Source organism: Ammodytes marinus, assembly GCF_949987685.1.
Source record: "Ammodytes marinus genome assembly, chromosome: 4".
Lineage (NCBI taxonomy): Eukaryota > Metazoa > Chordata > Actinopteri > Uranoscopiformes > Ammodytidae > Ammodytes > Ammodytes marinus.
Genome location: NC_137233.1, coordinates 34318324 through 34345819, shown reverse-complemented (window position 1 = coordinate 34345819; position 27496 = coordinate 34318324). Strand labels below are relative to the sequence as shown.

General features: G+C 40.1%; 1 protein-coding gene across 1 annotated transcript in view; it reads right to left on the bottom strand.

Annotated features, from left to right (window-relative positions):
* Positions 1-27496, bottom strand: part of cntn3b (contactin 3b) — a gene marked incomplete at both ends in the record, with an annotated part of 118912 nt that overhangs the window by 41305 nt on the left and 50111 nt on the right. The window contains 7 exons of the mRNA XM_080026383.1: positions 2909-3084; positions 4952-5079; positions 13750-13900; positions 15195-15324; positions 22761-22897; positions 23357-23541; positions 25053-25155. Of these exons, the coding sequence (XP_079882509.1) occupies positions 2909-3084; positions 4952-5079; positions 13750-13900; positions 15195-15324; positions 22761-22897; positions 23357-23541; positions 25053-25155 (1010 nt within the window). The remainder of the gene's footprint in view (positions 1-2908; positions 3085-4951; positions 5080-13749; positions 13901-15194; positions 15325-22760; positions 22898-23356; positions 23542-25052; positions 25156-27496) is intronic.

Genomic DNA, 27496 nt, shown 5'->3' with positions numbered 1-27496 from the left:
GCTCTGGTTTTCCTTCTGTTTAGTACCTCCTTTTTCCCCCTTCTCTCGCTGACTTTCATGATTGTTTCCATGGATAGCCAGGGTTTGATGATGCTTTTCAGACCTTTCCAGGTATCCTCCAGTGATCTTGGGGCTTCTGCTTCCAGGTGTTGTAGTAATTGTAGTGCATGGAACCGCTTGTTTAATGTGACACACACTTGGTAAAGTTCCGATGTGCCTTTATCCAGAAATAGTTGTACATTGAATTTGACTCTTCCTTGTCTTGGTTTCATGCGTCTCAGTTTCAGCTGGATCCATGCTGTAACCAGGTGATGGTCAGATCCAGCATCAGCTCCTCTTCTAACTCTGACATCCAGCAATGAATGCCTAAACCTTTGGCTAATGAAGATGTGGTCGTTTTGATTTTCTGTGGTATGGTCAGCAGATACCCAAGTTGCTTTATGGATGTCCCTGTGTGGGAAATTACCCACGATGACCAAGTGGTTGTCTGCACAAGCCGCTGCAAATCTTTCTCCATTTTCGTTGCTGGATCCTATTCCATGTCTTCACATTACCAGTTCGTAGCTATTGTAAATGCATGGTCCTCACATTCCATGTTGCTATGGTGGTGGGTCGTCTAGGGGTCAGAAGAAGCTTAACACGCACTGTCTCCTTGCGGTTTTCCATGTGCATCGTAATTTTTTCTTTAGCTTGGGACGCTGAAGAGTCTTCCTTTGCAAGACTTTGGGATTTTTTTAGTGTTCATTGACGTTTCTGTAGCATGAAGGATTTTGCGAGTTGGGGTTGCTAGCCCCAAGCCCAGCCTTCCACCATTTCTGGTTTCTGGAGTTTTGGAGTTGGTTCGTTAGTCCACTCCTCTATCCTACTGTCTTCCAGGTAAAGGATTACAGTCTCATACCACAAGGCCAGACAGGGTTTGGGTTGTGTACAAGCTGTCTCGGCACTTTAAGCCCAACTAACTCCTGCTGCTGTGTAGTGAAAGCTGCAACCAGTACAAGCATTTCGTACCAGCAGCGAGAGGCAACACGTGTTTCCACCTCTGTTGTGCTTAAAGCTAGCACTAGCTTTAGCGTTAGGAAGGAGAGCAGCGACGTCGGGCGACGTACACAGACGTTAACAGTGACATCATGATGTTGTTCTCTTGCCAGCTCTTGCCGGTGGGAAAAGCGGTTCGCAACTGGCTCCAGCACCAGCACCCGAAGCTGGCAATTGGTGCCCGTTGGTGGGAAATGGGTAAAATAGAAGAAATCTATCATATAATTCTATCAATTCACAGGGGCAAGCTAGCTTTAGTTCAAGTAGGTTAACTTTCCTCCCAATGGCGCTAGAAGGCCTAGCTGTGCAACCTGAGGTCATGGGCATTATATTTTAATTTTGTATCTTGTCCCTTACATGCAGAGATTTCTCCGGATTCTCTTGATATTTTAATTATATTATGGATTATAGATGGTGAAATCCTTAAATTATTTGCAGGAATGTTTTTAAACTGGACTGTTTTCCTCTGCTGTTTACCTCTGTGAAGCCCCCTTACAAAGCCGAACCGAGCAGAATGGCACTTTCGTGGCGGCCACAGGTTAAAGAGTCTAGCGCTCATGCTCTCTTTTCAACCTTCCTTTCATCTTCTTCCCTTTTTTACCTGAAAGTTTTTTTTCTTGTTTTTCATACCTGGGTGATTCTTTCTGCAATGTCAGCCACCAGCTGGCTGCACTGAGAGAAGCAAGGCATCCTGAGCCTTGGCAGCGAGGAAGTGATGAGGCAGATTTGCCTTTAATTATGTTAATTAATTCATCAGAAGCTGTTAAGCGGGGGGGGGGGGGGGGGGGGGGTATTCTCTCTGGACAAGGGAAACAGACTCCGTGAAAATGATATCTCATTAATTATATGCCTATGTATCTCATTAGTATTTTACATTTACATTTGTGATGTTATGCATTTGGCATGTCCATAACACTACGAGGGCACTCACATATGATGTCAAACATTTCTAAAGGCCGACCTTGGATAATCAACCGCGCTATACAAATGAAAACAAGAGTGTGTTATGTATAATTTTGCGCTAAACAATTACATTTTCCCTTCATCGAAAGGAACAAATATTTAATTAAGAGAGAAGTCGCTTTTTAAATCATTTCAGAGCACAGGGATTTCAAATGAAAGTGTACTTTCTTACTACTGCCCTTGGTGAACGCCTGCTGCCGGCTCATTACTTAATTATTTCGGAAGCTCAAGATTCATAAATGGTATGCAAATTGAATTATGGCAGGGGGGAGATTATAAGAAAATGTTCTCCCTTGAGGTAAGGGAATTAGAAGACTTTATTAACGCATGACTGTGATGCCATTTATCCGATATATCTTTTGGAAGCACATGGCAGCTCACACAGCTAATTCAAAAGGTAAGGATCCCGATTCACTGGCCCGATAGTGCCATTTGAATGAAAGGATATGAATAAAAGGATGTTACCGATTCTGAAAGCCTTTGGAAACCTGGTCTAAAATAATACAAATCGATATAAAGTATAATATTAAAGTTGGGTGCCTGATTACCTTTTCCTAAAAAATAAATAAATAAAATGTTCAAACATTTTCTAAAAACTGCTAAAATAGCCTTTTTACTGTCCAGACCGTTTGGTCTGAGGATTTTGTCGATTTGGCTTTACAGGGAACTTAACAGATAACTCTATCTCTTTGATATTGCATCCACCATTGACCACTGGGACACTTTCAAATGGACAAGCCTTGGCAGCAATCTTCTCTTCCTGGGTGTTTGAGAAGCCCTCAACAGGGCAGTGTAGCATACCCTAACCCTTCCAACCTTTCCATATCACACAGTATGTCTCAATTCATTCCAGAATAGTCAGAAAGTAAAAAAAAAAAAAAAAAAGTCAAATTAAACGCTGATGACTCACCCCGCCCACTCTTTCATAGTGATTGCCGTCTTGTTGGAAGTCGATGAGTTGGCCGTTGAATGCCCACGAGAAAGACACATCCAGAGCCGGATCACAGGCAATCTGGCAGGGTAGCACGATACTCTCGCCAACAATAATCTCCATGTTAGTGGGCCTCGTGGTGATTCTGGTGGGCTCTACATGGCCAAAACAACAGACAACAGTGTATAGCATGTTGTTATATCCACCACGGGAACCTTTACCACCAACCCGTGTCCCCCTAGCAACCTCCCTTCTCGTTTCAATTCACAACTGAATCAAGTCGCCATCATTAAATTTCCCATGGATGTCTGCTTTTTCTCCCTTATTTTTGTAAGCACTTACGTAAATTCCAACCCTGTCCATTAGCAACATTTAATGACATCTCCAGGTTTGCACTCTATGTACAGGGATCTATTTTGGGGGAAATAATATGTTTGAAAAAAGGATTACAAAGATGGCAGTGCATTCCCACTGGTGACTGGATTGGAGGGCCTTGGTCTCCTTGGTATGTTTGGCGAAAGGTCACAGTAATTAAATTCCATGACATTAAATGGTTCAGCTGTCAGGGTATGAGAAGAGTAAAAAACTAATGAGAAAAATAAGTCAGGTGGCTAACACACAAGCGATTAAACTGGAGGACTACATGGACTTGTTATGCCACTGCATTCATACAAAAATGACCTTTAACTAAATCAAGCATAATGTTTTGCTGCTTACCTACCTGTTACTATGCACCATTTATGCCAGCCATAATAATTTTACAATAAACTTGGTTGTTAACATAACACATGCAATAAGGCTTGACTATAAGTGAAGAGAATTGAACAATTTGGAATTTACCTTCACCTTTTCTTCTGGAAAAGCCGCAAAGAAATTTACCGTTTGCAAAAAAAAATCCCCTGATAAGCAATTTTACAATTGTATCTTTAACAATACATTATTTGCACTAGGTTAAGATGCAAACATAAGCATGGCTTGTGGATGTTACTTAAAGTAGTTACCTAGTGTAAAGCATAATGTTGTAAAATGCTACCAATAAAGCATATTTGATCTCTGTGCTGTTTTCTAAGTCAATGTATTATGCATTTCTATAGTTAACAACTGAACTGCGTCAAGTACGTTTAATATTATATTTTGTCTGATTTTGACTGTATCCTTCTCTCATAAAAGGGTTGCATTTCATGAGAAAAACAATGCTTCTCATGTATTTCCATGTTATCATGTTAGCTGCTGAGGATGCCGCCTTTTTACCAAGACCTTGGAGCTTTTCCTCCATTATTTTGCATTATAAAAGCCCCAAATTAGCATGATATCATATACAGTATGTAGCCTATGTAAAGGGGCGGTTCAGGAAAGTTTCGATAAATGCTAATTCATTTTCTTACCAGGAGTTAGTTGAGAAGATTGATACCACTCTCATGTCTGTATGCAATAAACCAACTCAAATAGTCAGTTAGTCAAGGTTTATAAAAATATTTAAGGAGAGTTGTCATTTCAGCTGTCTACATGGATGGTTGACAGGATGAAATATGTTTTATTCTCTTCTGGGGGCGACTGTGGCTCAGTTGGTAGAGCGAGTTGGCCAATGATCCAAGGGTTGGCGGTTTGATTCCCGCCCTGCCGCCATGTATCATGGTTGCTGTGTCCTTGGGCAAGACACTTCACCCACCTTGCCTCGTGTGAATGTGTATGACTGCTGTATGTTTGAGGTGGTGGTCGGAGGGGCCGTTGGCACGGAATGGCAGCCACGCCTCCATCAGTCTGCCCCAGGGCAGCTGTGGCTACTATTGTAGCTTACCACCACCGGTATGACTGTGTATGAATGGAACCTGGAACCCTGTAAAGTGCTTTGAGTGCCTAGGCAAAAAAGCACTAAATCCCATCCATTACTATTCTTCTCTTCTCTGTTTGAAATCAAGAAGCCATTGTTTCAAAAGGGCAACATGAAACTTGAGAGGCCAAATCTGCCACTGTTGCAAACGTTAAAGGAGTTGAGGGTTGATGGAGAACAGCAGGACTCACCGGTGACAATCAGCCTCCCAGTGGTGCTCGCCGTCCCAAACTGATTCTTAGCCATGCACGTGTAGCTGGCGGCGTCCCGTCTGCTCACATTGGCGATCTTTAACGTCCCATTGGGTAGCAAAATAATCCTGAAGGGAAGTAGACATGGTTGTTACTGTGTTGGCTGATGTGGAGAGTTAGACTAAAGGGCTGAACTTTGCATTGCAGTATGTAGTAGTCATTATTTTTACGCTGAAATTCAATATCTTCACATGTGACGGTTGATCCAACTTTGCCAGTTGATTACTTAAAGTACATTTAGAAAAATATATCATACAATTAACTGCATATGAACAATTCCTTCTGTATTAAACGTATGCAGGAAGTGCTAAGAATTATCATAGGAAGTTTAGTTTATGTAAGTGCTATAGAAGTTGATATTGTTCGGTTCAGGCCAGGGTATTGAAAAAAATTATGTTGAGATAATGGCCATTCAAGATGGTTGTGTAGGATAAATATACAGACGCAAACAAAAAATGTATAGTCAAATAAACACTTAAATCTACATTTTGGACCTTTTAATAATACTTGTATGACCAAAAACTTGTTATGGAAAAGAAAAAGATAAATACTCAATTGACCACTGCTTGAAATGTGTCTTTTTTACTGCAGTGTCTCGCCTTAAAGCTGGGGTGGGTAACTTTTTCACTGTATTATTCGGCAAAAATGTCATATTAGCCGTTCAGCTATATGTAGGTGAAATGGTCTGAGAATATCTACTCATCACTTTGCTCTCCCCTGCCTCTGTGTGCCGCCCCCAAAAATTGCCACCGCTCATGTACACTTTGAACAATCAGAGCGAGGCTCCGATTCTCCGTTCTTATTGGCTGTTGGGACTGTCCATTCACTTTGGCACCGACGTTGTTGCGTGAGCGTTCACGACCCTAGTAGTCTGACAGTTTGGCACTACAGCAGCCAACAAACAGCAATGTCTACAATCAACGGCCCCTAAATGTCATATTTCCTGTATAACAACAACTGCTTACACCACTAAGACAGCAAGGATACGAGGAAAGACCAGGAAAGACACTAGTTGAAAAGACATGAACGCACATAACTGTCATTCGAAGGGAGGAGCTACAGCAGGTAGAGCGTGTCAGAGAGGGACCAGAGAGAACACAAGTGGAGCGGTTGAGGTATTTGGATTTGAATCTCTATCCCAACTGCTATTTTCTCCAAAATCATATACCCCAGCTTTAAAGTTCTACACTAAAGCCCAGGAAAAGGGGGAGCAGCGGGCAGGGTTACCTACCACCCTAACTCAGTGGTGGGCTAAGCTCTGGGACACATTACTAAATGAAGAAATATTTTACAAACAATAACTCAATGAATAAATCAAATGTGCTTCACAGACTTTATTTCGAGAAGGTCAGTGGGGAAACTGTATTATGCTCTGCGGTCACTGACTGCCGGGGAATTTTGTGAAAGCCCATTATATCTCTGTAGCTGACATGATACAAGTAATGCCCCATGAAAATACACAGCAGTGTTTGTCATAACAAGCTAAATGTGTTGAATACAATTAATAAAAAAATAAACATACAGTTAATGCTAAATATTAAAAACATGTCAGCTAAAATATGTTGAACTGAATTACAACAAATTTAAAAATATTGTATTGTCACTTCTTATGCTCTCAACAATCAATTATAATAAGGTACTCTTTTACTTGGCTCTTCTAAAAAAAGTATCAGAATCAGGCATATAGCTTTCGCTTACTTCTCCCACTAATACAATTACCACCAAGTTCCTTTTTGAGCATGACTGCATATGTGAGTATGGGTAAGCTACCCATGTCGGCAGGACCCATCACTACACAGTGCCATGATTCCACCCATTTACGGCTACTAAAAGTTCATGAAGAAAAATACCCCTTGAGTCTGCGAGAGCCTCATGTTGTTGCTGGTGTTGGTCCAATGTGTTTTATCAAGTCCAAAGTCAACACAGCTGTCTACCAGGAGATTCTAGAGCACGTCATGCTCTGTTGACAAGCTTTATGGAGTTGCCCATTTCCCTTTTCCAGCTAGACTTGGCACCTGTCCACAGTGCAAAAACCACTAGTAACTGGTTAGCTGACCAAGGTATTACTGTGCTTGATTGGCCAGACAACTCTCCAGATCTGAACCCCAAAGAGAACCTACGGGCAATTGTCAAGAGGCAGATGAGACACATCAGACCCAACAATACAGACGAGCTGAAGGCCACTATCAAAGCAACCTGGGCTTCATAACACCTCAGCAGTTCCAGACTGATCGTCACCATGCCATGCTGCATTAATGCAATAATTCATGCAAAATAAGATCCCAGACCAAGTATATAGTAGATGAATGAAAATACTTATCAAAAGGTCAACTGTTCTGTATAAAAACATTTTTTTTTGATTGGCCTAATGGAATATTCTAATATTTTGAGATGCTGGATTTTTGATTTTCATGAGCTGTAAACCGGAATCCTGAAAAGTTAAACAAAAAATGCTTGAAATATATCAATATATGTCTAATAGGGGAGTGAGTGGCCTGAGTTGTGCCAGTGGGGAAGTTGTGCCACCCCTTGTTTCTAGAAAACTGTGGAAGAAATTGGAAATGTGACCACATATTTAAGAAGAGCCATCCATTTGACTCAGCCTGTAAATAAGGGAGACACAAGGAATAAGATATAAGCACATTTAAGCTCAAAACGGTGTTTTGCCTTTCAAAGTAAAATGTCCATGATCAAGGTTTTTTGATTATTATGTCTGAACAATTATAGACAAGTTTGAAAACGTTTGACACATGTTTTAGTGCTTTAGTATGCTACACTTTGAGTCTATACAGTTAGCACAATGTCAGCCCTAAACTGCTGCATCATTCTAATTATCCAAAATTCTGGGGTTGGGGTGATTTGTGCCAAAGGGCCTAGGTGAGTTATAAGTAAGTAAGTAAGTAAGTAAAATGTATTTATAAAAGCACATTTATAACAGTTTGCACTGTCCAACATGCTGTACATAGTGCAATCAGTAGGTAAACAATGAAGGTAAAATAACAATAACAAAAATAAAAGACATTAACCCTTAGGGCCCGTTATAATATTAGGCACACTCGTACCGCTAAGGTCCGTAAAATGGACATTTCATTGAGGTAGCTATAAAAAATATTATACATTATTTTTTTTCTACTTTTTTTTTGCCAATTCTTTTCCCCCACATCTGCCCTAACTATTAATATAAAATAGTCATGAATTTTAAAAGATGTTAACCCTTTAAATGCCAGGGTTTGGTCATGATGCCATCGTATTTTAGATGAGAAAAACTGAAATATTTTCAATATACTACATGCAAACTATTTTTTTTTGTGTTGAATTATTAGGCCTGTGATGTGTCAATGATGAGCAGCAAAACTGATTTTCAGGCATTATTATTTTTTGTGCAGTGTCAAATACTCACACTCGTACCGCTAAGGTCCGTAAAATGGACATTTCCTTGAGGTAGCTATAAAAAATATTATACATTAATTTTTTTCTACTTTTTTTTTGCCAATTCCTTTCCCCCACATCTGCCCTAACTATTAATATAAAATATTAATGAATTTTAAAAGATGTTAACCCTTTAAATGCCAGGTTTTGGTCATGATGCCATCGTATTTTAGATGAAAAAAACTGAAAAACTGAAATATTTTCAATATACTACATGCAAACTAATTTTTTTTGTGTTGAATTATTAGGCCTGTGATGTGTCAATGATGAGCAGCAAAACTGATTTTCAGGCATTATTATTTTTTGTGCAGTGTCAAATACTCACACTCGTACCGCTAAGGTCCGTAAAATGGACATTTCCTTGAGGTAGCTATAAAAAATATTATACATTAATTTTTTTCTACTTTTTTTTGCCAATTCTTTTCCCCCACATCTGCCCTAACTATTAATATAAAATATTCATGAATTTTAAAAGATGTTAACCCTTTAAATGCCAGGTTTTGGTCATGATGCCATCGTATTTTAGATGAAAAAAACTGAAAAACTGAAATATTTTCAATATACTACATGCAAACTAATTTTTTTTGTGTTGAATTATTAGGCCTGTGATGTGTCAATGATGAGCAGCAAAACTGATTTTCAGGCATTATTATTTTTTGTGCAGTGTCAAATACTCACACTCGTACCGCTAAGGTCCGTAAAATGGACATTTCATTGAGGTAGCTATAAAAAATGTTATACAATCTTTTTTTTTTACTTTTTTTTGCCAATTATTTTCCCCTACATCTGCCCTAACTATTAATATAAAATAGTCATGAATTTTAAAAGATGTTAACCCTTTAATTGCCAGGTTTTGGTCATGATGACATCGTATTTTGGAGGAAAAAACTGAAAATGTTTATTATTTTCAATATACTACATGCAAACTAATTTTTTTTGTATTGAATTATTAGGCCTGGGATATGTCAATCATTAGCAGCAACACAGATATTTAGGCATTATTATTTTTTGTACAGTGTAATAAACTGACACTCATACCGCTAAGGTACGTAAAATGGACTTTTGAAAAAGGTAGCTATAAAAAATATTATACATCGATATTTTTCCAACTTTTTTAGGCTTGAATTTTAAACCAACATCAGTACTAATCATAAATTGAATTTTTGTGTTAGGAAAAGAACCTCACCTGCAGTCCATGCACATTTTCCACTCTTTTTGTTATTATCCAGAAGTGAACAGTGAACGGGCCAAGAACAGTGTAACAGGGACATCATTGGCTAAATAAAGTTGTGTGTATGAGAGAGACTGTGTGTGTGTGTGCGTGTGTGTGTGTGTGTGTGTGTGTGTGTGTGTGTGTCCATGACCTAGACATTATGAGCAAAAGGCTAGTGGTTTTCAAGTGGCACTGTTTTCATTCACTCTGTTCCATGTGTAGTTTTTCATGCAGAGGTTCAAAATCCCTCTAAAGATGACTTTGTATAAATGCACAGCACACACACCTACCTGAGGTCCATACACACAAGCATGTGCAGTGCACTGCTTCAAATAAGTTAAAACATGGGCCATCTTCAATCACATCAAAGGTGCAGCCGTCAGAGACACATAACAAGTCGTTGAGCTGTTTACACAGCTGCCATTGAAACCAGAGTTTATACAAAGCAAACTGTGGAACTAGTTATTTCTTACCTGGCAATATGGAGGGAGCCTTTACACAAGAAGTACATAAAGCTTTGGAAACAGTGATGGAGTCTGATTCTGATAGCGAGTAATAGGAATCTGACACAGACAATGGTTGCGTTCCGAATCGCATACTTTCTACTATATAGTATGTAGAAAAAAGATTTAGGATGTCCCGATTCTTATGGCCAGATTTAGGATGGTTAGAAGTACCCGGATGTCCTACTTCATGCGGCCAAGATTGTTAGTGTTGAAAAGTGCATCCTATTTGGGCGATTCTGACCCACAATCCAGTGCGCACGTGAAGTGACGTAACATCGACGAAGCCTCCATATGAAAACAAACGGGGATGCGATGGATATAAAAGCAAGAGGCAAGATCAAGGCGCAATGTTATGATGAAATAAGAGAGTAAAGTATGTCCCAATAGTATGCCTACTGCATCCTAACTAGATTCTTTTTATCGTCGGATGTAGTATGTAGAATAGAAAAAAGAAAGAGTATGAGATTCGGAACGCAACCACTGTGTCTGAAACCTCCATTAACGCGTAACAGGTGGGTCCCTGTACCATTCCAGTGGCTGCAGGAGTATATCTCTGTGTATGGGTGTTGGTGGGGCCAACTGAATTCTCCACTACTGAAAGTCAGAGGAAACATCCCAGCTCTGGAGGAGGATTCAGAGTAAATGAAAACAGTGCCACTTGAAAACCACTAGCCTTTTGCTCATAATGTCATAGGTCATGGATACACACACACACACACACACACACACACACACACACACACACACACACACACACACACACACACACACACACGTGCACACACACCCACATACACACACACACACTCCTCAGGGTTAAAGCTAAAGGGAGAGGAAGGGGGGATTGTGACAGTGCTATCTAGTGGAAATAGCCTGTTTTTTCTCCATATGCCAAATATGGTCATAATGACGTAACATGGTGGAGAGTAGTAAAAATGATCAATTCCAAGGTAGAAGCCCAGATTGACACCCAGCTATAAAAAAATGCATCAATTATGCTTTAATGGCAGTGTGTTGAAAAAATGGTGTTTGAATGGGTGTTAATGGACGTTTTATGGACCTTAGCAGTCTGAATGTAACTCTTGTTTGTATACAGTGTATTTTAGCCTTACTGTAGGAGCTGAGCTGGAAATAACATTATCATATAAAAATACACTTCCTTACCAGTTTTCATGCCATATGCATGAACACAGCCAAAATTATCCAAAAAAAGAAAAATGAAATGTCCGTAAAATGGACCAACGGGCCCTAAGGGTTAAGCCCATACATCCACATATAAACAAAGATAGTAGTGCAGAGGTAAGATAGTTAATGGGGAGGAAAAGCCAGGGTGTACATATGGGTTTTGAGCTTTGATTTAAAGGCAGCAATGGAGGGGGAATCACATTTGTCAGGTGGCAGTTGGTTCCACAAGCACGGAGCAGCTAGTGCAAAGTACATTTCTGAGAGTTGTGCCAGTGGCATGGCTGTATACGCTGGTCACCAAAAGAAAGTGATTGTCTACAGTAGCTCAGAAGAGACTGACATCTCCATTCCACTTAACGACACCACTGACAAGAGTTCAGATGGCCAGAAAGATGATGATGGTGAATATGTCATTGTGTAGCCTGGAAATCCAGGCTATTGCCTCACATCAGCACTGATTCACCGTCCATCAGGATAGTATTCTTTCTACTCGCTTGCTTGTTCAATCTTTAAATTAATTTTTGCTTTGCTCACTGGTTGCCTGTCTGTCCTCTTCCAGTTTTCCCTGGTCGTGACGAGACGGTGTGGATCTGGTCCCCCCTCCGATAACATCTGAGAATGGACCATCAACGCGAAAGATGTTGCAGTGGTTAAGGACGCCACCTGGAGACGTGGGATGTAATCCCGGCGATGGAAACCTTAGTTTTCCCTGGTGGAGACGAGACGGTGTGGATCCTCTGGCAGCATCTGAAGTCTTCCTGCATCCACACTATTCGCACTTTACTTAGTATTACCATGTAATCACCTGGTCAATGATCAAATTCCTTCGTGATTTTCTCTACTTATGACATCTATTGCAGTATGTCCGTCCTGGGAGAGGGATCCCTTACTCTGTCGACTCTCCCTGAGATTTCTTAATTTTTTTTTTATTCCTGGTAAAGGGTTTTTACTGGGAGTTTTTTCTCAGCCGAGCTAAGGGTGTAAGGGCAGGGTGTCATATTGTATCATATTGTATCATATATCATATTGTATGAAATGTAAAGCCCACTGAGACAAATGTATTTGTGATTTTGGGCTATACAAATAAAACTGATTTGATTTGATTTGATTTGATTTGAAATCCAGACCCTGATATCTTGAACGATAGAGAGTCTGGCCACGATCAATAGTAATTTCCAACTCAAGGGGCGGCTCCTACTCGTGCATTTCAAATGCCACTGCACGCAGTTGGATAGCACTACAACCAATCGGAGCGTTGCACAAGGTGACTTATTAAGCCCTGTTCGTTTAGCGAACAGCTGTTAAACTGTTAAATTAAACTTTTGCCGTGGTCGGTCGGCAAAAAAGAACATTCCACATGCCGTCTTCCAAATCGTAAAGGGTCGAGGCCAAAGCAGTCTCAAACTCAAACAACATATCCGCAGCCATCTTTGATGTTTACTATCACGGCTTCGACGTCGCATGCACGTCACTGTCGTCATCCGGTTATGTCCGCCCCAGAGCACCGTACAAAGGGCTCTGGCGCGCCCATATTAGATAGAACCAATTGAAACGTGAGTCTGGATTTCTGGGCTTTCTGAAAAAGCTTCAATGGAGAGTGTCCAGACCAACAGGCGCAGCAAATTTAATTTGCCAGCGCCTAGTGGCAGGTCTTGGAATGCCAGGCTAGTCATTGTGAGCTTTGCAGGTAAAACCATTTGATCTGCTAGGCCTTGTTTAAGAAAATTGACCTTCAATCTTTGTAAAATATTGATTTTATTGACTTTAAATAAACCTTAAATAAGTTATTGTCTTATGGATTTGTCTTGCATTAAAGTGTATGAGATATATATCAATGGCACAATTTACCCCATGGTATTCTCTCTTGTGGCACAACTTACACCACACCGGGGGCAAGTTGTGCCACAAGACAACTTTTTTTCGGAACGCTATATTTCTTAAAAAGTTTATTCCAGATCCAAAGTTTTTATTGCACAACATCCTGAAATATATGTACATATTTGAGTTGGAGACAAAACTGTCAAGGCCTCACTTTAAAATAACTTTGAGTAAAAAGTGGCACATCTCATCCCACTCTCCCCTACATCTAAACTATATGGAACTTTCACTTTTTGAATCAAATTACATTGAAAAAATTGCTTTTCCATGATATTCTAATAATTCATCCCCCTGGCAACACCGGCTGGGCAACGGACTGTCTCCCTGCCCCCTGCTACAGGTGGTTACCACCCCACCCTTGTATCTGTTCTCCTTTGCCCCCTCCTGATGGGTGCCTATGCTCTGCTCTCATTAGCCTTTACTAATGCATCTGCACAAATGCCAAAAACACTATTCAAACAAGTTGCCTTTGCAGTGAATGTGAATGAAAACAGTTGAGGATATGTACGTGGACTTTTTTATCCTACCTTTCAGTTCTCTGCAGGATCTCGTCCCCTCTCTTCCACAGGCTAATTGCTGGGGGCGAGGCCTGGGGCTTGCATTCCAGAGTGACTTCGCTGCCCGAGCGAGCTTTTAGCAAGGCTCTTAATGGACTTCTGGAGAAACTGGGAGGTGAAGCTGTGTAGGAGGGGAGGGCAGAGCAAGGTGTGAGATTGAAAAATAAGAGGCAACCTGAACCTTTTCAGATCAACTGTGCGGTATTGAAATCGACTCTCCTCAAGCCTCAGTGATGAAGGTTTCATAATCTCTTAGCATGAACTCAGTTGAAATGCCTATTGGGCTCGAGGCTATGAACCCACCTGCTATCCAGGGCTGTGCACAGACATATTTGGGGGTACAGGGGCCAAAGCAAAATAATTAAAGGGGGCAATTGAGTATTCATTTAAACAGGAAGATTTTTAACATTGTCTTTATGGATGTCGCATTCCTCTATCTGACTTTTATTTTCCACATTTTGGAAGTTGCCCTGCGTGACAGAGAAAACACTTAAATGCAAATTAGACTAGCGTGATCCCTAGCAAGTATAGACTACAGAGGAATAATGACTAATGAAGATATTACAAGCCAATCCTACTGAGGGACTTTTGTTATGGATAACATTAAAAGTTAGTATTGTTTCAGCTGGTTTCATAATTTAAGCAGTGCCCGCTGTCAAGGGCTTAGGTTTTGTTTCAAAATTGGTGACGACAAAATTGAGTTGGGGGTCCTCCCCAAAACTTTTTTGAGCGTCAAACGATGAATTTACTGCATTTTGGTGAAATTGTATGCACCAATGTGTGCTTTTTCTGAATTAATTCATGGCGGAAAAATATATTCAATTGTGTAAAGGAAAATACAACATTTTCATTAAGGGCACAAGGGCAGGGGCTCAAGTTCCCCTTCAGTCCTAACTGTGCATGTGCCTGATGCCATCCCATCCTTCAACTACACCCACATAATCCCCCCCTCCAGCCTGCACCAAGCTTTAACAACATGCACACATTTCAGCTGCTGTACACACTCATCATCACATTTTGCCAGCCGTCGTTTGGAACCCCTAAGTGTCATCACATGTGTCAAGGCAGAATTGAATTTTTCATCGAGCCAGTCAGATGGAAGTCATCAAAGCTATGCAAATAAATCAATACACCCATCTACATGATAAACCATGCACAGTGCCACAAAGAGATGTGTTTGTTGTATCCAAATCAATATGATGAAACGACTGAAAGTAAAATGAGACACTCCATCAGATTCATATTTTTCTTGCTGGCAGGGCTCAGAGTGACATCAAATGAGTTTGCAGACTGATTGCTGAGGAAAGAGATATGGCAGGCTGCTGTTGTGCCTTTTTTTTTATCTTAGGAGATGATCAAACCCACAGAACATAAATAAACAGGATAAAAGCAGAGGGAGAAAAAGGCAATCTTACCTAACACCATTAGTTGGGCACTGGAATAAATAATGCCGTGTTTGTTTTCAGCCACACACTGATACATCCCGGAATCTGACAGGTTTAACGCAGATATAGAAAGGGCCCCGTTTTCAATTTGTACCCGGCCCTGCAGAAGGAAAAAAGAAACTGTTTTTTTTGCATATCCATCCAGCCCTATCTACGCCAGTCTATTACTGTTTTTCGAAAAAGCACAGCAGCAATTACTGGTGCACCATGAAGGGAGGAGGACAGCGGGAAAGGAGAATGAATCTGGCATTCTACGTATGTTCAGCTTGTTATAGGGAGAGAGATGAGGAGATGGGAGGGGGGGGGGGATTAACCTCCATCTAAGGTACACTGAAAAGAAGCAATGCTGACAATATAGCACCAGCAGCATATTGAAAAGTGATGTGTTTACTGTAGTTCTTCAGTTGGAAAAAACTCAAATGATAGCTCTGGAAATGTCTTACAGTAATTGTTTCTACCCCATGTGCTAGTCAAAGATCTAACTAATCTAACTTATAGATGCAAAATAACTGTCAAAAGAAACTCGATGAATAGAGTTTGAAAGGTATTCCAATGTCATGAAAAGATTTGATCAATCTCTTTGTGAGAAGTGTATAGGAGGTTGGATTTTGGAGCTTGACCCATATTAATGATGGTTGTGTTCAGGCCATGGATATATTATAAGAACTTAAGAAGTACACCGAATTGAAAAAATGGCGGCGTCCCATTCAGTTCTATGGAATGTTGTCCAGCGATGCACGTTTCAATTTGAATTAGTGGAGTTGAGTTATGGGACCCATAGACCATGCACAGTGTTTTCTTTTTCATTGAACGCCCAGAACGCGGTGTATGCAATCATACTCCAGTGCATGTTTTGTCCAGTGCATGTTTTGTGCTTGTAAAAACCTGAAGACAACTTACGCTGATTTGTCTTTGGGGAGAGTTTCAACTCAGACTCTGATTGAACTCAAAACTCACTATTTTAATCCCCTTCAGTCTCTCATCAGTAACACTTTACAATAAGGGTACATTAATTTACCGTTAGTTAATGCTAAGTTAATGCTATAAATGGTAAGGTAATGCTTAGTTAATACCTATTAAGCATTAAGTTAATGTTAATGCTTAGTTATTAATGGTTAGTTAATGCTTTGTTAATGAATTCTTAGTTAAGTATAAACTAATCTTAACAGTTAGTTAATGCTTACTTTATGTTTATTAAGCATTTACTAAGCATGTATTAACAGTTAGGTAATTTTTATTAAATGCTTATTAAGCCTTAATTAAGCATTGGGTTGCAAAGGGGTGGAAAGTTTACGGTACATTTCTGGAAACTTTCCGGAAGCTGTCCACGGGAACTTTCGCTCGGGAATTTTGGGAATATTCAAAATTGGGAATTATAGGAATTAACTAAATGGCGGTAATTTAAATGATCTGTTTCATATCCAAAGATAAATCTAAACATACAATTAAAAAACATTACATTTGAACAGATTTAAATGTAAGTAAGTAGAACTTTATCAAGTTTTGATTATTTTTCTAACAATCAATAATTTGACTGAACAACAAAAAGATAAATGTTGAGTAAAATATTACTCTTCTGTCTTATCCCACCCATTCAAAAAATAAAGTAAAATGCCCCCCCCCCCCCCCCCATGTGATGGAGGAATGCACAGTGCATGTAGGGGACGTGGCCTCAGTACCCCTGCATTAAGCAGTGTGCTATGTGCAAGTTGCCACGTTTACTTGCATGAAATCTGGTTGTTTTAGTCAAGATTATGCTAAAATATATTTTCCCAAACTATATTTAAAATCACTGTTTAAGGCTCTGTAAACCTAGCCTAGTAAAAATCAATATATGATATCAAGTTGGGTGTCTCAATAAACTTTAAAAAAATCTAATTTGAAATTAAATGTTCATAAATATTATAAAACTTAGTTGAAAAAACTACTTTTTACTGTCTAGAACGTTTGTCAGGACTAACATAACATAGTTAGAAGGATTTTGTGCATTTGGGTTGCTTTAAATATAGTAAATTCCCGTTTATTCCCATAAATTCCCATGGAAAGTTTCCAACTTTGAAACAGTTAATCAATGTACCCTTATTGTAAAGTGTTATCCTCTCATCCTTTTACCAATGTATGTGTTTATGTAGTGGAGTCATACCAAGGCCACTTCAGGTTATGTGCACACCTAATGACTAATAGCGTCCTTTCATTGACTTTGTGTGCAATCTCTCATGCACCTTGCCTTGCTGTCTGAAATGTGTTCATACATCAGGTATTTACACATGCCTTTAACTTATGAGATCTGAATCTGGATGTTATCTTTATAAGATAAAACATATTTGGATCTTCTAAATGGACATAAAATGCATTGTAATTGAAATGCGATCAGATTGGAATGACCACATCTAGGGGGCGGGGGGGCCTGGCTTACATTGCGATTTGATCCTAGACAGGTATTGATTAACACTAGAACCGCCACGGGGTCAATTTGACCCAAGGCAGTTATTAAACTGCCCATAACTATACTTTTACGAAATATTGAAGCCCCCAACTCTTCGACTTTTCCTAAAATTGGGTTGTGATGCTCTCCATATGGTTAAATAAAGTCACAATTAAACTGGATTAAAAAAACAGGCATTTATACCTAGAACTGCCACACTGGGTCAATTTGACCCGCACAGGAAAATGGAATATTTTCGAGCAGGTTGCTAGGCAACGGGATTGTTTGGGGTCCGCAGTCTGACAACTGTACGTGCAGTCATTCATAAACACTTACAATAAATTAGAGATGAAGATAAATACCTAACAACATTAGAGTTACTAAGTGAAATGAGTGATGCCAGTCTGATAGCAAGAGATCAGAACTGAGCGCTGTGTTCCACACACCGCGGCTCGTCCAGCTCAACTGACAGACAGCTGAGTGCTGTCTGTGAGCCGGACAGAGAGCGTCGGAGGGATCCTCCGCCTCAAAACATGCCAACGTGGGGGAAAATGAATGAATAATCAATTAGAGCTTACCTAAAAATAAGATTGCCATGTTACTGTTAGGATTTTAGCTCATTTGGACGCTGTTTTGACCTTCTGTTTTCATTACTATAGGCCTACTTGCGATATTATATCTACTTTCAGTTTCATAACTGAGTCGCCACGAAATGTGATTAGTGTTCTTAAAGAAACTTAGATTATAAAACAAGAGGTCCAAAACACAGATGATTATAAAACAAACAAATGTATGACTTTATATCACACTAGAAATGCACGGGTCAATTTGACCCGCCTGGCGGTTCTAGGTTTAAATAGAATGCTGGCCGTTCTAGTGTTAAATTCATACAGCATGATCACATTCTTAAGAAGAAAAATCCGCCCAGGAAGTTGAAATGTCAAAGGTCTCCTGCTTGCCATGCTTGAAAGCTACGGTATAAGTAGTAGCAGTACATTGCAAGTCTTCCCACACCAAATTTGATATACAAATGAATGCATATTGAGATCACATCACAATGGCCCTCATTTATCAACCGTGCGTAGACCAGAAAAATGGGTGTACGTACATTTCCACGCAAATCTCGGCATTTATCAATATGGACGTGAGCGTAGGATACGCTCAAATCCCACGCCAGCTCTCAGCTCGTGTACGCAAATTTGTAAACAGCATGGACTCGCAGTGCAGGCTGTGCCGGGTAGCCGATGACTTTGTTGGACAATTATTAGAAGGTAATACAAATGCAGTGTTTGCTCAGACCGAAATAAAGATATTAATCACTTAAAATTGTGCAGCTTATGGTGTGCAACTGAGTAGGAGAGCTGATTCAATAGTGCGCACACCGGCCACTTAGGAGCGCTGCATGGGACTGCATAAGGGCAGTTATCCTCGACTTGGAGCAGCTGGGGGGGACACTGAGGCACGGGGGCTGCATTCATTCAAAATGTTAGCCTAAGTATTACATAAAGACGTGTATCTTTGCAATCATCTGTGCTTGCCTGTTTGTTCTTGCTCCAACTGTGTGCAATATGTTTGTTTGTCTTTTTCCCCTTCTTGCTCAGGCCTGCTGTAATTATAAATGTAATGTATTTTTTTTTATTTTTTTACTGTTATGTATTGTAGGTTGCCTACTGACAACTGGCCGGGGACTACAGCTGGAAATTAGCCAAATAGGCTAAAGCTGCTCCTTCTCAAAGGGGACTGTCCACGAAACTATAAACAAATAAACTAAAAAACTAAACTAAACTAAACTAAACTAATATGTAGTATGTATATGATAAAAAATACACGGCACAACATTCAACTTAACATTTTATTTATTTGACGCACTTTTTAGATGTTAGTTCCTCTTTTAATGTGTCATTGATGGCTTTAGGCGAGACACGGCAGGCAAAAACATCGTTTTTTCAAGCACTGGTCAATTTTGAGATTTGTGTCTATTTAGCTTCCATAACATCTCTTCTTTCATACTAGTATGGATAAAAGGTCCAAAATATACGTTTTAGGTGTTTATTTTACTAAACTTTGACTGCTTGCGTCTGTATTTTGCTCCTAAATTCGTCAAAAGTGAGCATTCTAACGTAACATACAGCACCGCGACCGCTGTATGAATCATAATAACCATGGTACTGTTGGAAAGCTCTGAATCTCAAGAACAACGTTATCTGATCCAAATATGGTAATTTCCTTTGTATCAGTAACCAATCGTGAAAGTGTGAGGAGGGATTCAATGCTAGGAACGCGACCTCATTGGCTAATGCACATTTCTGACGATGTGATTCGCTAAAAGGCATCACGTGATGCTAGCCGCGGTAGCTCGAAAATCACAAAATAAAATGGGAAAAACGTCGAAAAAAATGCCAAACCAACACAAAAAAAAATACTTCAATCAATTGGCTACGGACACTACATGATCGCCATTTGAAGGGGAGAAGTATTAAAGACATGTAAATCACGCCGATCACGTCGGAGAGACACAGACTGTCAGAGGATCAGAGGGGACATGGTGGGGAGAGAGAGCGTCTGTGCCGACTCCGGAGCAGGTTGACAGACAGTGGCTAATAATAAATGAATCACGTTTAAATTAGCATGTGGATGTAAATGTTACTATGCTATGGTTTATATGTTAAGCAGTGGTAGGCCTATATGGCATTGAAGGGTGTAGGGCCTAATTCAATAAATTACTCTAGCTATCATCAGTGATTATCAGCAGAATTCACGTTGTTATCTTTAACGGCCGTTTTCTCAAAATGAGCTATTTCCAATACTCTGCGAAAGATATCTCAACTTCTAGACCACTGACATCAACCAAACTTTCTATAATCATTCATAGCACTATTTTAAAGGTTTTTACAGAAGGATTTGTTAATATATTGTTAATTGTCTGATTTATGATACATTTTCCTCCTAAAAACATGCCTAAAATGCATTTCTAAGACATGTACATAGTATTTTTTGATTTATTAAATGAAAAAAGGCTGTATCCAAAATCTGTTCTGTAAAAACCTTAGAAACTAATATGTGGTTAAAATAAAATAGAGATTTTAACTCTGGCTTTATCCAACATCTCAAATTTTTTCTCGAAAAATGACCCAAATTTACACATAATTGGTTAAATATTGCCATATTTGCATATTTAATATAATACTAAAGAAAAACATGTAATACAAAAAATAATTGTGTTAGTGTCAGTAATCAACTGGCAAAGTTTCGTGATGATATCTACAAGTTAAAAAAAAATCCCTATTCACCTGGGGTGTCTCGCCTTAAGCGAGCGATTTATTTCCACCGTTAACTGGCACGTTTTTCCGATCTGCTAGTGGAGCAGCTCAGCAGGACAGTGGGCGCTCTCACAGCTGATCGTTGCCGGGTCGGCTTGTGCAGCTGACGGCCGGGCTGACCACTCGTGCCAAGCGCATGCTGTCATGCGTTTTTAAACCCCTTTTGAGTAGTGCTATCTAAAAGGGCCAATACATTTTAATCATTCAAATCTCTGCAGACGTGTATTTCTTTTATGGGGACCATTATCGGACAGTTGGTGCGTCTTTTTCTCCTCTACCACTTATATTATGCCCGCACGTTGGTTGCATTTCAGAACAGCAACACGCTTTTTTTAGTGGCGATTTTTGAGTCAGACCACTTTTTCTTCATCTATGTAAAGAAATGGCGACATATAATTGTATATGCTGTTTTATAGCATTTGAGTGCTGGAGATCGTTTGTTGTCAACACCAACGCTGTTGACCGCAGCAGTTATTTCTTCCTAACTGCTGCCTTCTGTCGTTCTTTGATGCCGCTTGTAATGTTCCGAAATGAAACTCTTTTTTTCTTCTTTCGCTGTTATTTTGTCAATTTTATACTTCAGAGAAGTTCCTCTTCTGTGCCGTAATGCGCATATCCATGTTGTAAAACCTCTGGGCGAGGCCTCTAAACTGAGAAAATATAGGGGCGTAATACGATTGTTTTCAGCCGCCGCATTTATCAATAATGGCCTGGCGTACGCCGAGATTGGCGAGATACGACTGTTTGATAAATCCCACGCGATACCTGGCGTAGGGAGGTATTTGCGCCAGAATCTGCACCAGTTTCCACGCAAGTTTGATAAATGAGGGCCACTGTGTGTGCAATCCAGATGGTGTGAAAGCGTCATACAAGGTGTAATTGCAAAGGCCTGCGGATAATGCATACAGATACAGAGGTGTTGCTATATAAGATGTGAATGGGCCCTAAAAGCCACATGCCTCCTTTGAAATCTTTCTGCAACATTATGAAAGCACAGTACTAAATCGCTGGAGTACCCTTAATTGAATAGATGAGGATGATCTAAGCCGTCAATAGCCAGTTGTGATACAGAACATCCATTCATCAAGAAAAGGTTAATCGGGTTAATCTTTTAAACAATCAATGTTTTCTGTACAGACAAGTTGAGCTTGTATAGTTTATTTCTCAGTAAAACTCAGAATTCAATGCTTCTTAGTATAGATTATCCAAGTGTGCAGAAGTGACACACATTGCAGTAGCACCGGGTGGCCACTACGAGGTGGTACCAAAAGTGGGCAATTTTGTTGTTGACTCACTTGTTAAACAGGCCGTTTTTCACAGTCTTATTAAACCTTTTTACGGCTTGATCCAAAAATACATTCTAGTCTGTATGTTTAGGTCATATCTCCATGACAACACTGAGGGGGGTGACTTTTTTTCTAGCAGGCTAGTATTCATTCTTTTAGACTAGAGGTTAAAATGTATGAAGGGCGCGCTCTCTTGAGAGACAGCTATCCGCCTGTTGTCCCTCAACTCGCCTCGGAGGTATACGTCAGCTAGATGGGCGTATATCCCTCCCCCCGACGTCACATCAATGCCCTTTTTCGGCAAGAGGAGTGAGACTGAGTAAAAATCTCACAAGAGAATTGGATGCAGTTGGAATAACTGAGGTCAGCCCGGATGCTACATCCATTTTATATACTACCTATGATGGAAATATAATTACTTTCCAAATATATTTATTCAATGGTTTTCCTTTAACTTGTCACCCATCCTTATGACATTGAGAAAAATACAAACTTATCCCCATACCTCAGCTGCCACTTGCTGTCCATTCTTTACCCAGCTGTAGGATGGCTTGGGCTTCCCATTGGCCTTACACTCCCAGAAGAGGTTTTCCTCCAGTGACAGAGCCGTGTCCGTCATTGTCTGGAGCCAGTGAGGTTTAGCTTGAAAAATAAATGAGAGGATTACCTTTTTCAAACATGTGTTTTAATTAAATAAGCGGTGGATTAGTGAATAGCATTGGTATCAGACATCATAAAGCTGTTAAAGCAGCCTTGCATTAAGTCATCCTAATTCAAACTCAACAAGTGGATTATCAGCATAATGAGGAGGAATACAGGTGGGAAAAATAAATGTTGAATATGTTGACTGGAAATTATTTCGAAGCCTGTAAAACTATCCTCCCTATTAACTTTTTTCGATCCTGGATGCAAAAGCCTGTGCTGTAATACCGCGGTAACATTATGCACGCACACGTTACAGACAAATAGGTTTTCTGTCAAGCAAATGAGATTAGAGCCGCTGGTCACATGCATATTTCCTGTATGAATGTGGATATCTGTTACAGACACACATTCATTCCCCTGCATTCACCGTCATTCAATTTGAAACGGTTCACTAACCATGGAATGAAACACGACCCCGTGCAGCAGTTCTGCCTCGCCGATTCTCCGCCACGCATTCATACGTCCCCGCGTCTTCCTGCTGGCAATCAGGGATCTCAATGATGGCGTTTGAATTCTTCATTTTCACTTTGCTGGGGAAAGGGATGCCACTGGTTCTTCTCCAGCTTATTTCTGGGACAGGGCTAGAGACGGAGAACGGGAAAGAAGGCATGGCAACGATCAGTCCGAGGGATCAAAGTGTCAATCAATACAATAACAAGACACAGAGCATTGTTTTTACAAGCATGGCTTTTTAAGATATTTTTTGGGGGTATTTTTATGCTTTTTTTATTGATAGTGTAGAGACAGAGTTGAAATGGGGCAGAGAGGGGAGTGACATGCAGAGAACGACCGCGGGCTGGAATCGAACCCGGGTCCGCTGCTGGCCGAGGCCCATGGGGGGGACGCCCTAGCACGGCCAATTTTGAGTTTTTTTTTCTATTTTGCTTCAATTACATGTCTTCTTTCTTACTAGTATAAATAAAAGGTCCAAAATTTAAACGTAGGTGTTAAGCCTTGTCTGTTTGTGTCTCCTATACAACCAGCTTTAGTTAGTTTTCATCAATACTCCAAAAATCTCAACTTCTAAGGCACTCATATCTAGTAAACTTTCAATTATGATTCTTTCCACTATTCTGAATGTTTTCACATAAGGATTTGTTCATATGTTGTCACTGGTTTTGATTTATGAATAATTTTTCCTCCTAAAAACATGCCGGAAATGCTTTTTTAACCCTCATCCCACTAACCCATTTTACACTGTACGTGGACTACCTACTGCTGATTTGTGTCTGTCTCCTTTAAAATGACTGACAGAGTTCCCCTAACCCACCTGATGGTGTGTGAGATTAGGATTCATGGCCAAAATGGCCTCAATAAACAGTTCCAACTATTAAAACTGCATAGGCAGAATTGGGCTATTTTGACTGGTGTCAATAGACCCCGATACATTTGTATTTTTAAAAAGCACTAAATTAATGAAAATAAGAAAACAATTATATGAAGTCATTGGGGACAAATTGATTGACAAAGTCAAGATAAATTGGAAATATCGAATAAAGCTGTTGTTAGACCCAAAAGCAGAACGCTCACTCCGGTAGTCAGTTTATTTTAGTGTGGGATCCGCAACAGACTGGCAGGACACTGGACGGCTGAGTGGCGTAGCGAGCAAGGGCAGGTGGACAAAAGCACCTGTGAGATATGACAAAAAGTTTACCTCTGGGGTCAATGTGACCCAGGATGAGGGTTAAGACCTGTACAAAGTATTTTTTTTTACAGATTTGCATATTTATTCAAACATTTCTGAAAAAGTTGGAATACAAAAAAATTATTGTTTGAATTAATCAAATGGCAAAGTTTAATGTTGATGTATCAGTTAATTAATTTACTGTATTCCACTAACCACACTAGAAGTTAAAGCAAGAACCATGTGAATTATAGTTCCCTACAGATCAAACTGTGCTTGCTCATATTTTTTGATCTCTTTAACGAACTTTGTTCCCTTCTCTTTTCTTACCCTGCTGTCCTTTGTATGGATGAATCCGGGAATGAGTTAGGTTTGTGCATTCATAATACATCTTGAGAAGCACGATGCATGGAAGAAGTCTACAGTTTACAGTTTTTATGTCATACGCACACAATGAGGCTGACTTACTTTCCCAGAGCGAAGCACTCCAGTCTCACCAACGATTCCTTTGAGGCTGGAACAGGATCAGGAAAATGCACTTCTATTTTGGGTTCATATTCACCCATTACTCCTACAAAAAGGAATACAATAGATCTTAACCTTTTAACATCAGTGATTAACAGAATACATAACACACACATTGGATCAAAGATGCGGGCAGTAACACAGTAGGACAGCTGATAGAAAAGCCTTTACGTGTGCGGAGCTAAAGTGAAAATACGAGGTGGCTTATAAAAGATTCAGAGAACACATCAGGGAAAAAAGACTTGCTTTAGAAGAGATTTATCACTGGTGGCAATGTGACTTCATTTATGACTGTATTTATATTCACATCACTAGAACGGGTCAAAGACTTATTCGCAGAGATAGTGGTATGCCCTTTACTAGTACCAATTACAAGCCAGCAGTGAGGCAGCAACAGCAACTGATTTGGGGTCCAGCACATGTTCTAAGATTAAAGGTCGACCAAAGGCTTTGGATAGCTGGGAGACGTGCACGCGGTGGAAAACATGTTGAATATGGAACATTGCATCTCCCCCAATACACATTCCGTACCGCGATCATGTAAATGATTAGTAATGATCTGTGAATATTGTCCTGTATAGCAACAACTGGGATTGATGAAGCACAACAGTATGTCAGACTGCAACACTTTGGCCTGGGACACACATCCTGCATCTACCTGCTGCTTCTCTTGCTGTTATCGGCCACACATGCAACGTCTCAGCTGCTGCTGCTGCTGCAGTGCTGCTTCTAAAAGCCTTGTCTTTCTACACTGTATTTCCCATTAATATGAAGTTGTTTCATGTCATTTTATGACGCATATGATTATTAATGAGTTTCAACAGTAATCCATGTGCCTCATTGCTTTTTTTCCTCCACATATTCGCTTGTGGAGAGTTATATTTTGAAAAAGACTGCAGACACACCTCCGCTAGGCGCCGGCAGGGCGACAGAGGTTGAATGTGTGGCAGCTGCTGGGTGTTAATACGCTCACCGAAAAAAAAGTCAGACACAAAGTAGATGTGTGTCCCAGGCCTTAAGCATCGTGAATTAATGTATTGTATGCGGCCAACAACGTTTGACTCTATCAATGGCTAAATAGAAAGCTGAACATTATGGAATTAAGGGGAAAGAATGTGACCCATTATAATATAATAAGGCACCAGTTATAATTAATGGTTTTATTGATGACAATGTATAGGTTCACTATATTGGAAGCAATCACACTTGATTTGTGTAGTAGATTTGTATACCTGTTCAATCATTGAGACTTCTATTTTAAAGTGATCTAACTAAATATTGACTCCAAGAACACCAAATGTTTGTTAAACCCACAAACGTTCTTCTCCCTAGAGAGGGCAAAGGCAGCCCCAGGCTATGTTTATGACTCCACACCTTTCAACACAGTTGGGTGCCATGCCGAGCGTCTTTCTTCTTTGCAGCAATTGGTCAGAGTCAGTTGTTAAGTGACATCACTTTATTTTATGACTTGCACCAGCTCCTAGAAAGAGCCCTCTTCACCAAACTCTCCTAAGCTCTTGCCCCCACCGGGCAACCTCCAATGTGTATCTTGTAGGCTGTAAATACACTTGTGACTGAACTTCTATGCAAAGAAACCAAAGGAACGAAGCAAGTTGGGAACACTGCTGACCTTCAGAGAAGAATAACTACCAAGTTAAGAACTACAACCTAAGCCCAGAGACAACAGGACCAGACCTGCAACGCCAACAACCGAGCTGACACCAGGTCTGTTCAACGGACCTCAGATGAACAAAGGAATGAAGCAAGTTACGCGACGCTGCTGAATCTTAGGAAAGGACCCTCTCATTGAAGCTGTAATCAAAGCCCCCTTTTCCTTCCAAAATACTGGAACCCCCAACACAGCGACACACTCTGTATACACACGTCTGGTATCATATGAACCACTGGGCAGCAAAGCTTAGCTCAGCAAGAGCACATGGTTAAGAAGACGGTTAACTTGGAAATGTACAATTAACTGATTTGAACTGTGTATTTGTTGTTGTGATGCTAAGGCCATAGCCTTTGTTAAGTTGATGTTAGCGTTGCTATAGACAGTTTATATAATTACAGCCACAGTAATTACTTTCTAACTTGGCACATTGTCCACCCCACATGGTTACACTCATAAAAATGTATTTTGATTTAAATGACTTTTATCCAGAAGCTTCTATCAAAGTTTCTGCTTTTATTCTATCCCTTTTTCCTCTCCCTCCCTCTCCCTTCCATTCTTGGCTGAGCCTGATGGCAGGGAAGGAGATGTAAAGTAGGTGGTGCCCAATAAGAAGCTAAGTTTGCATTAATTTCTGTTATCTTATTTTCTTTTCTTGATAGCCGAGAATGGAGGGAAACCCCTCTGCTTCCTCTACAAACATTCTTAAGTAGAAAAC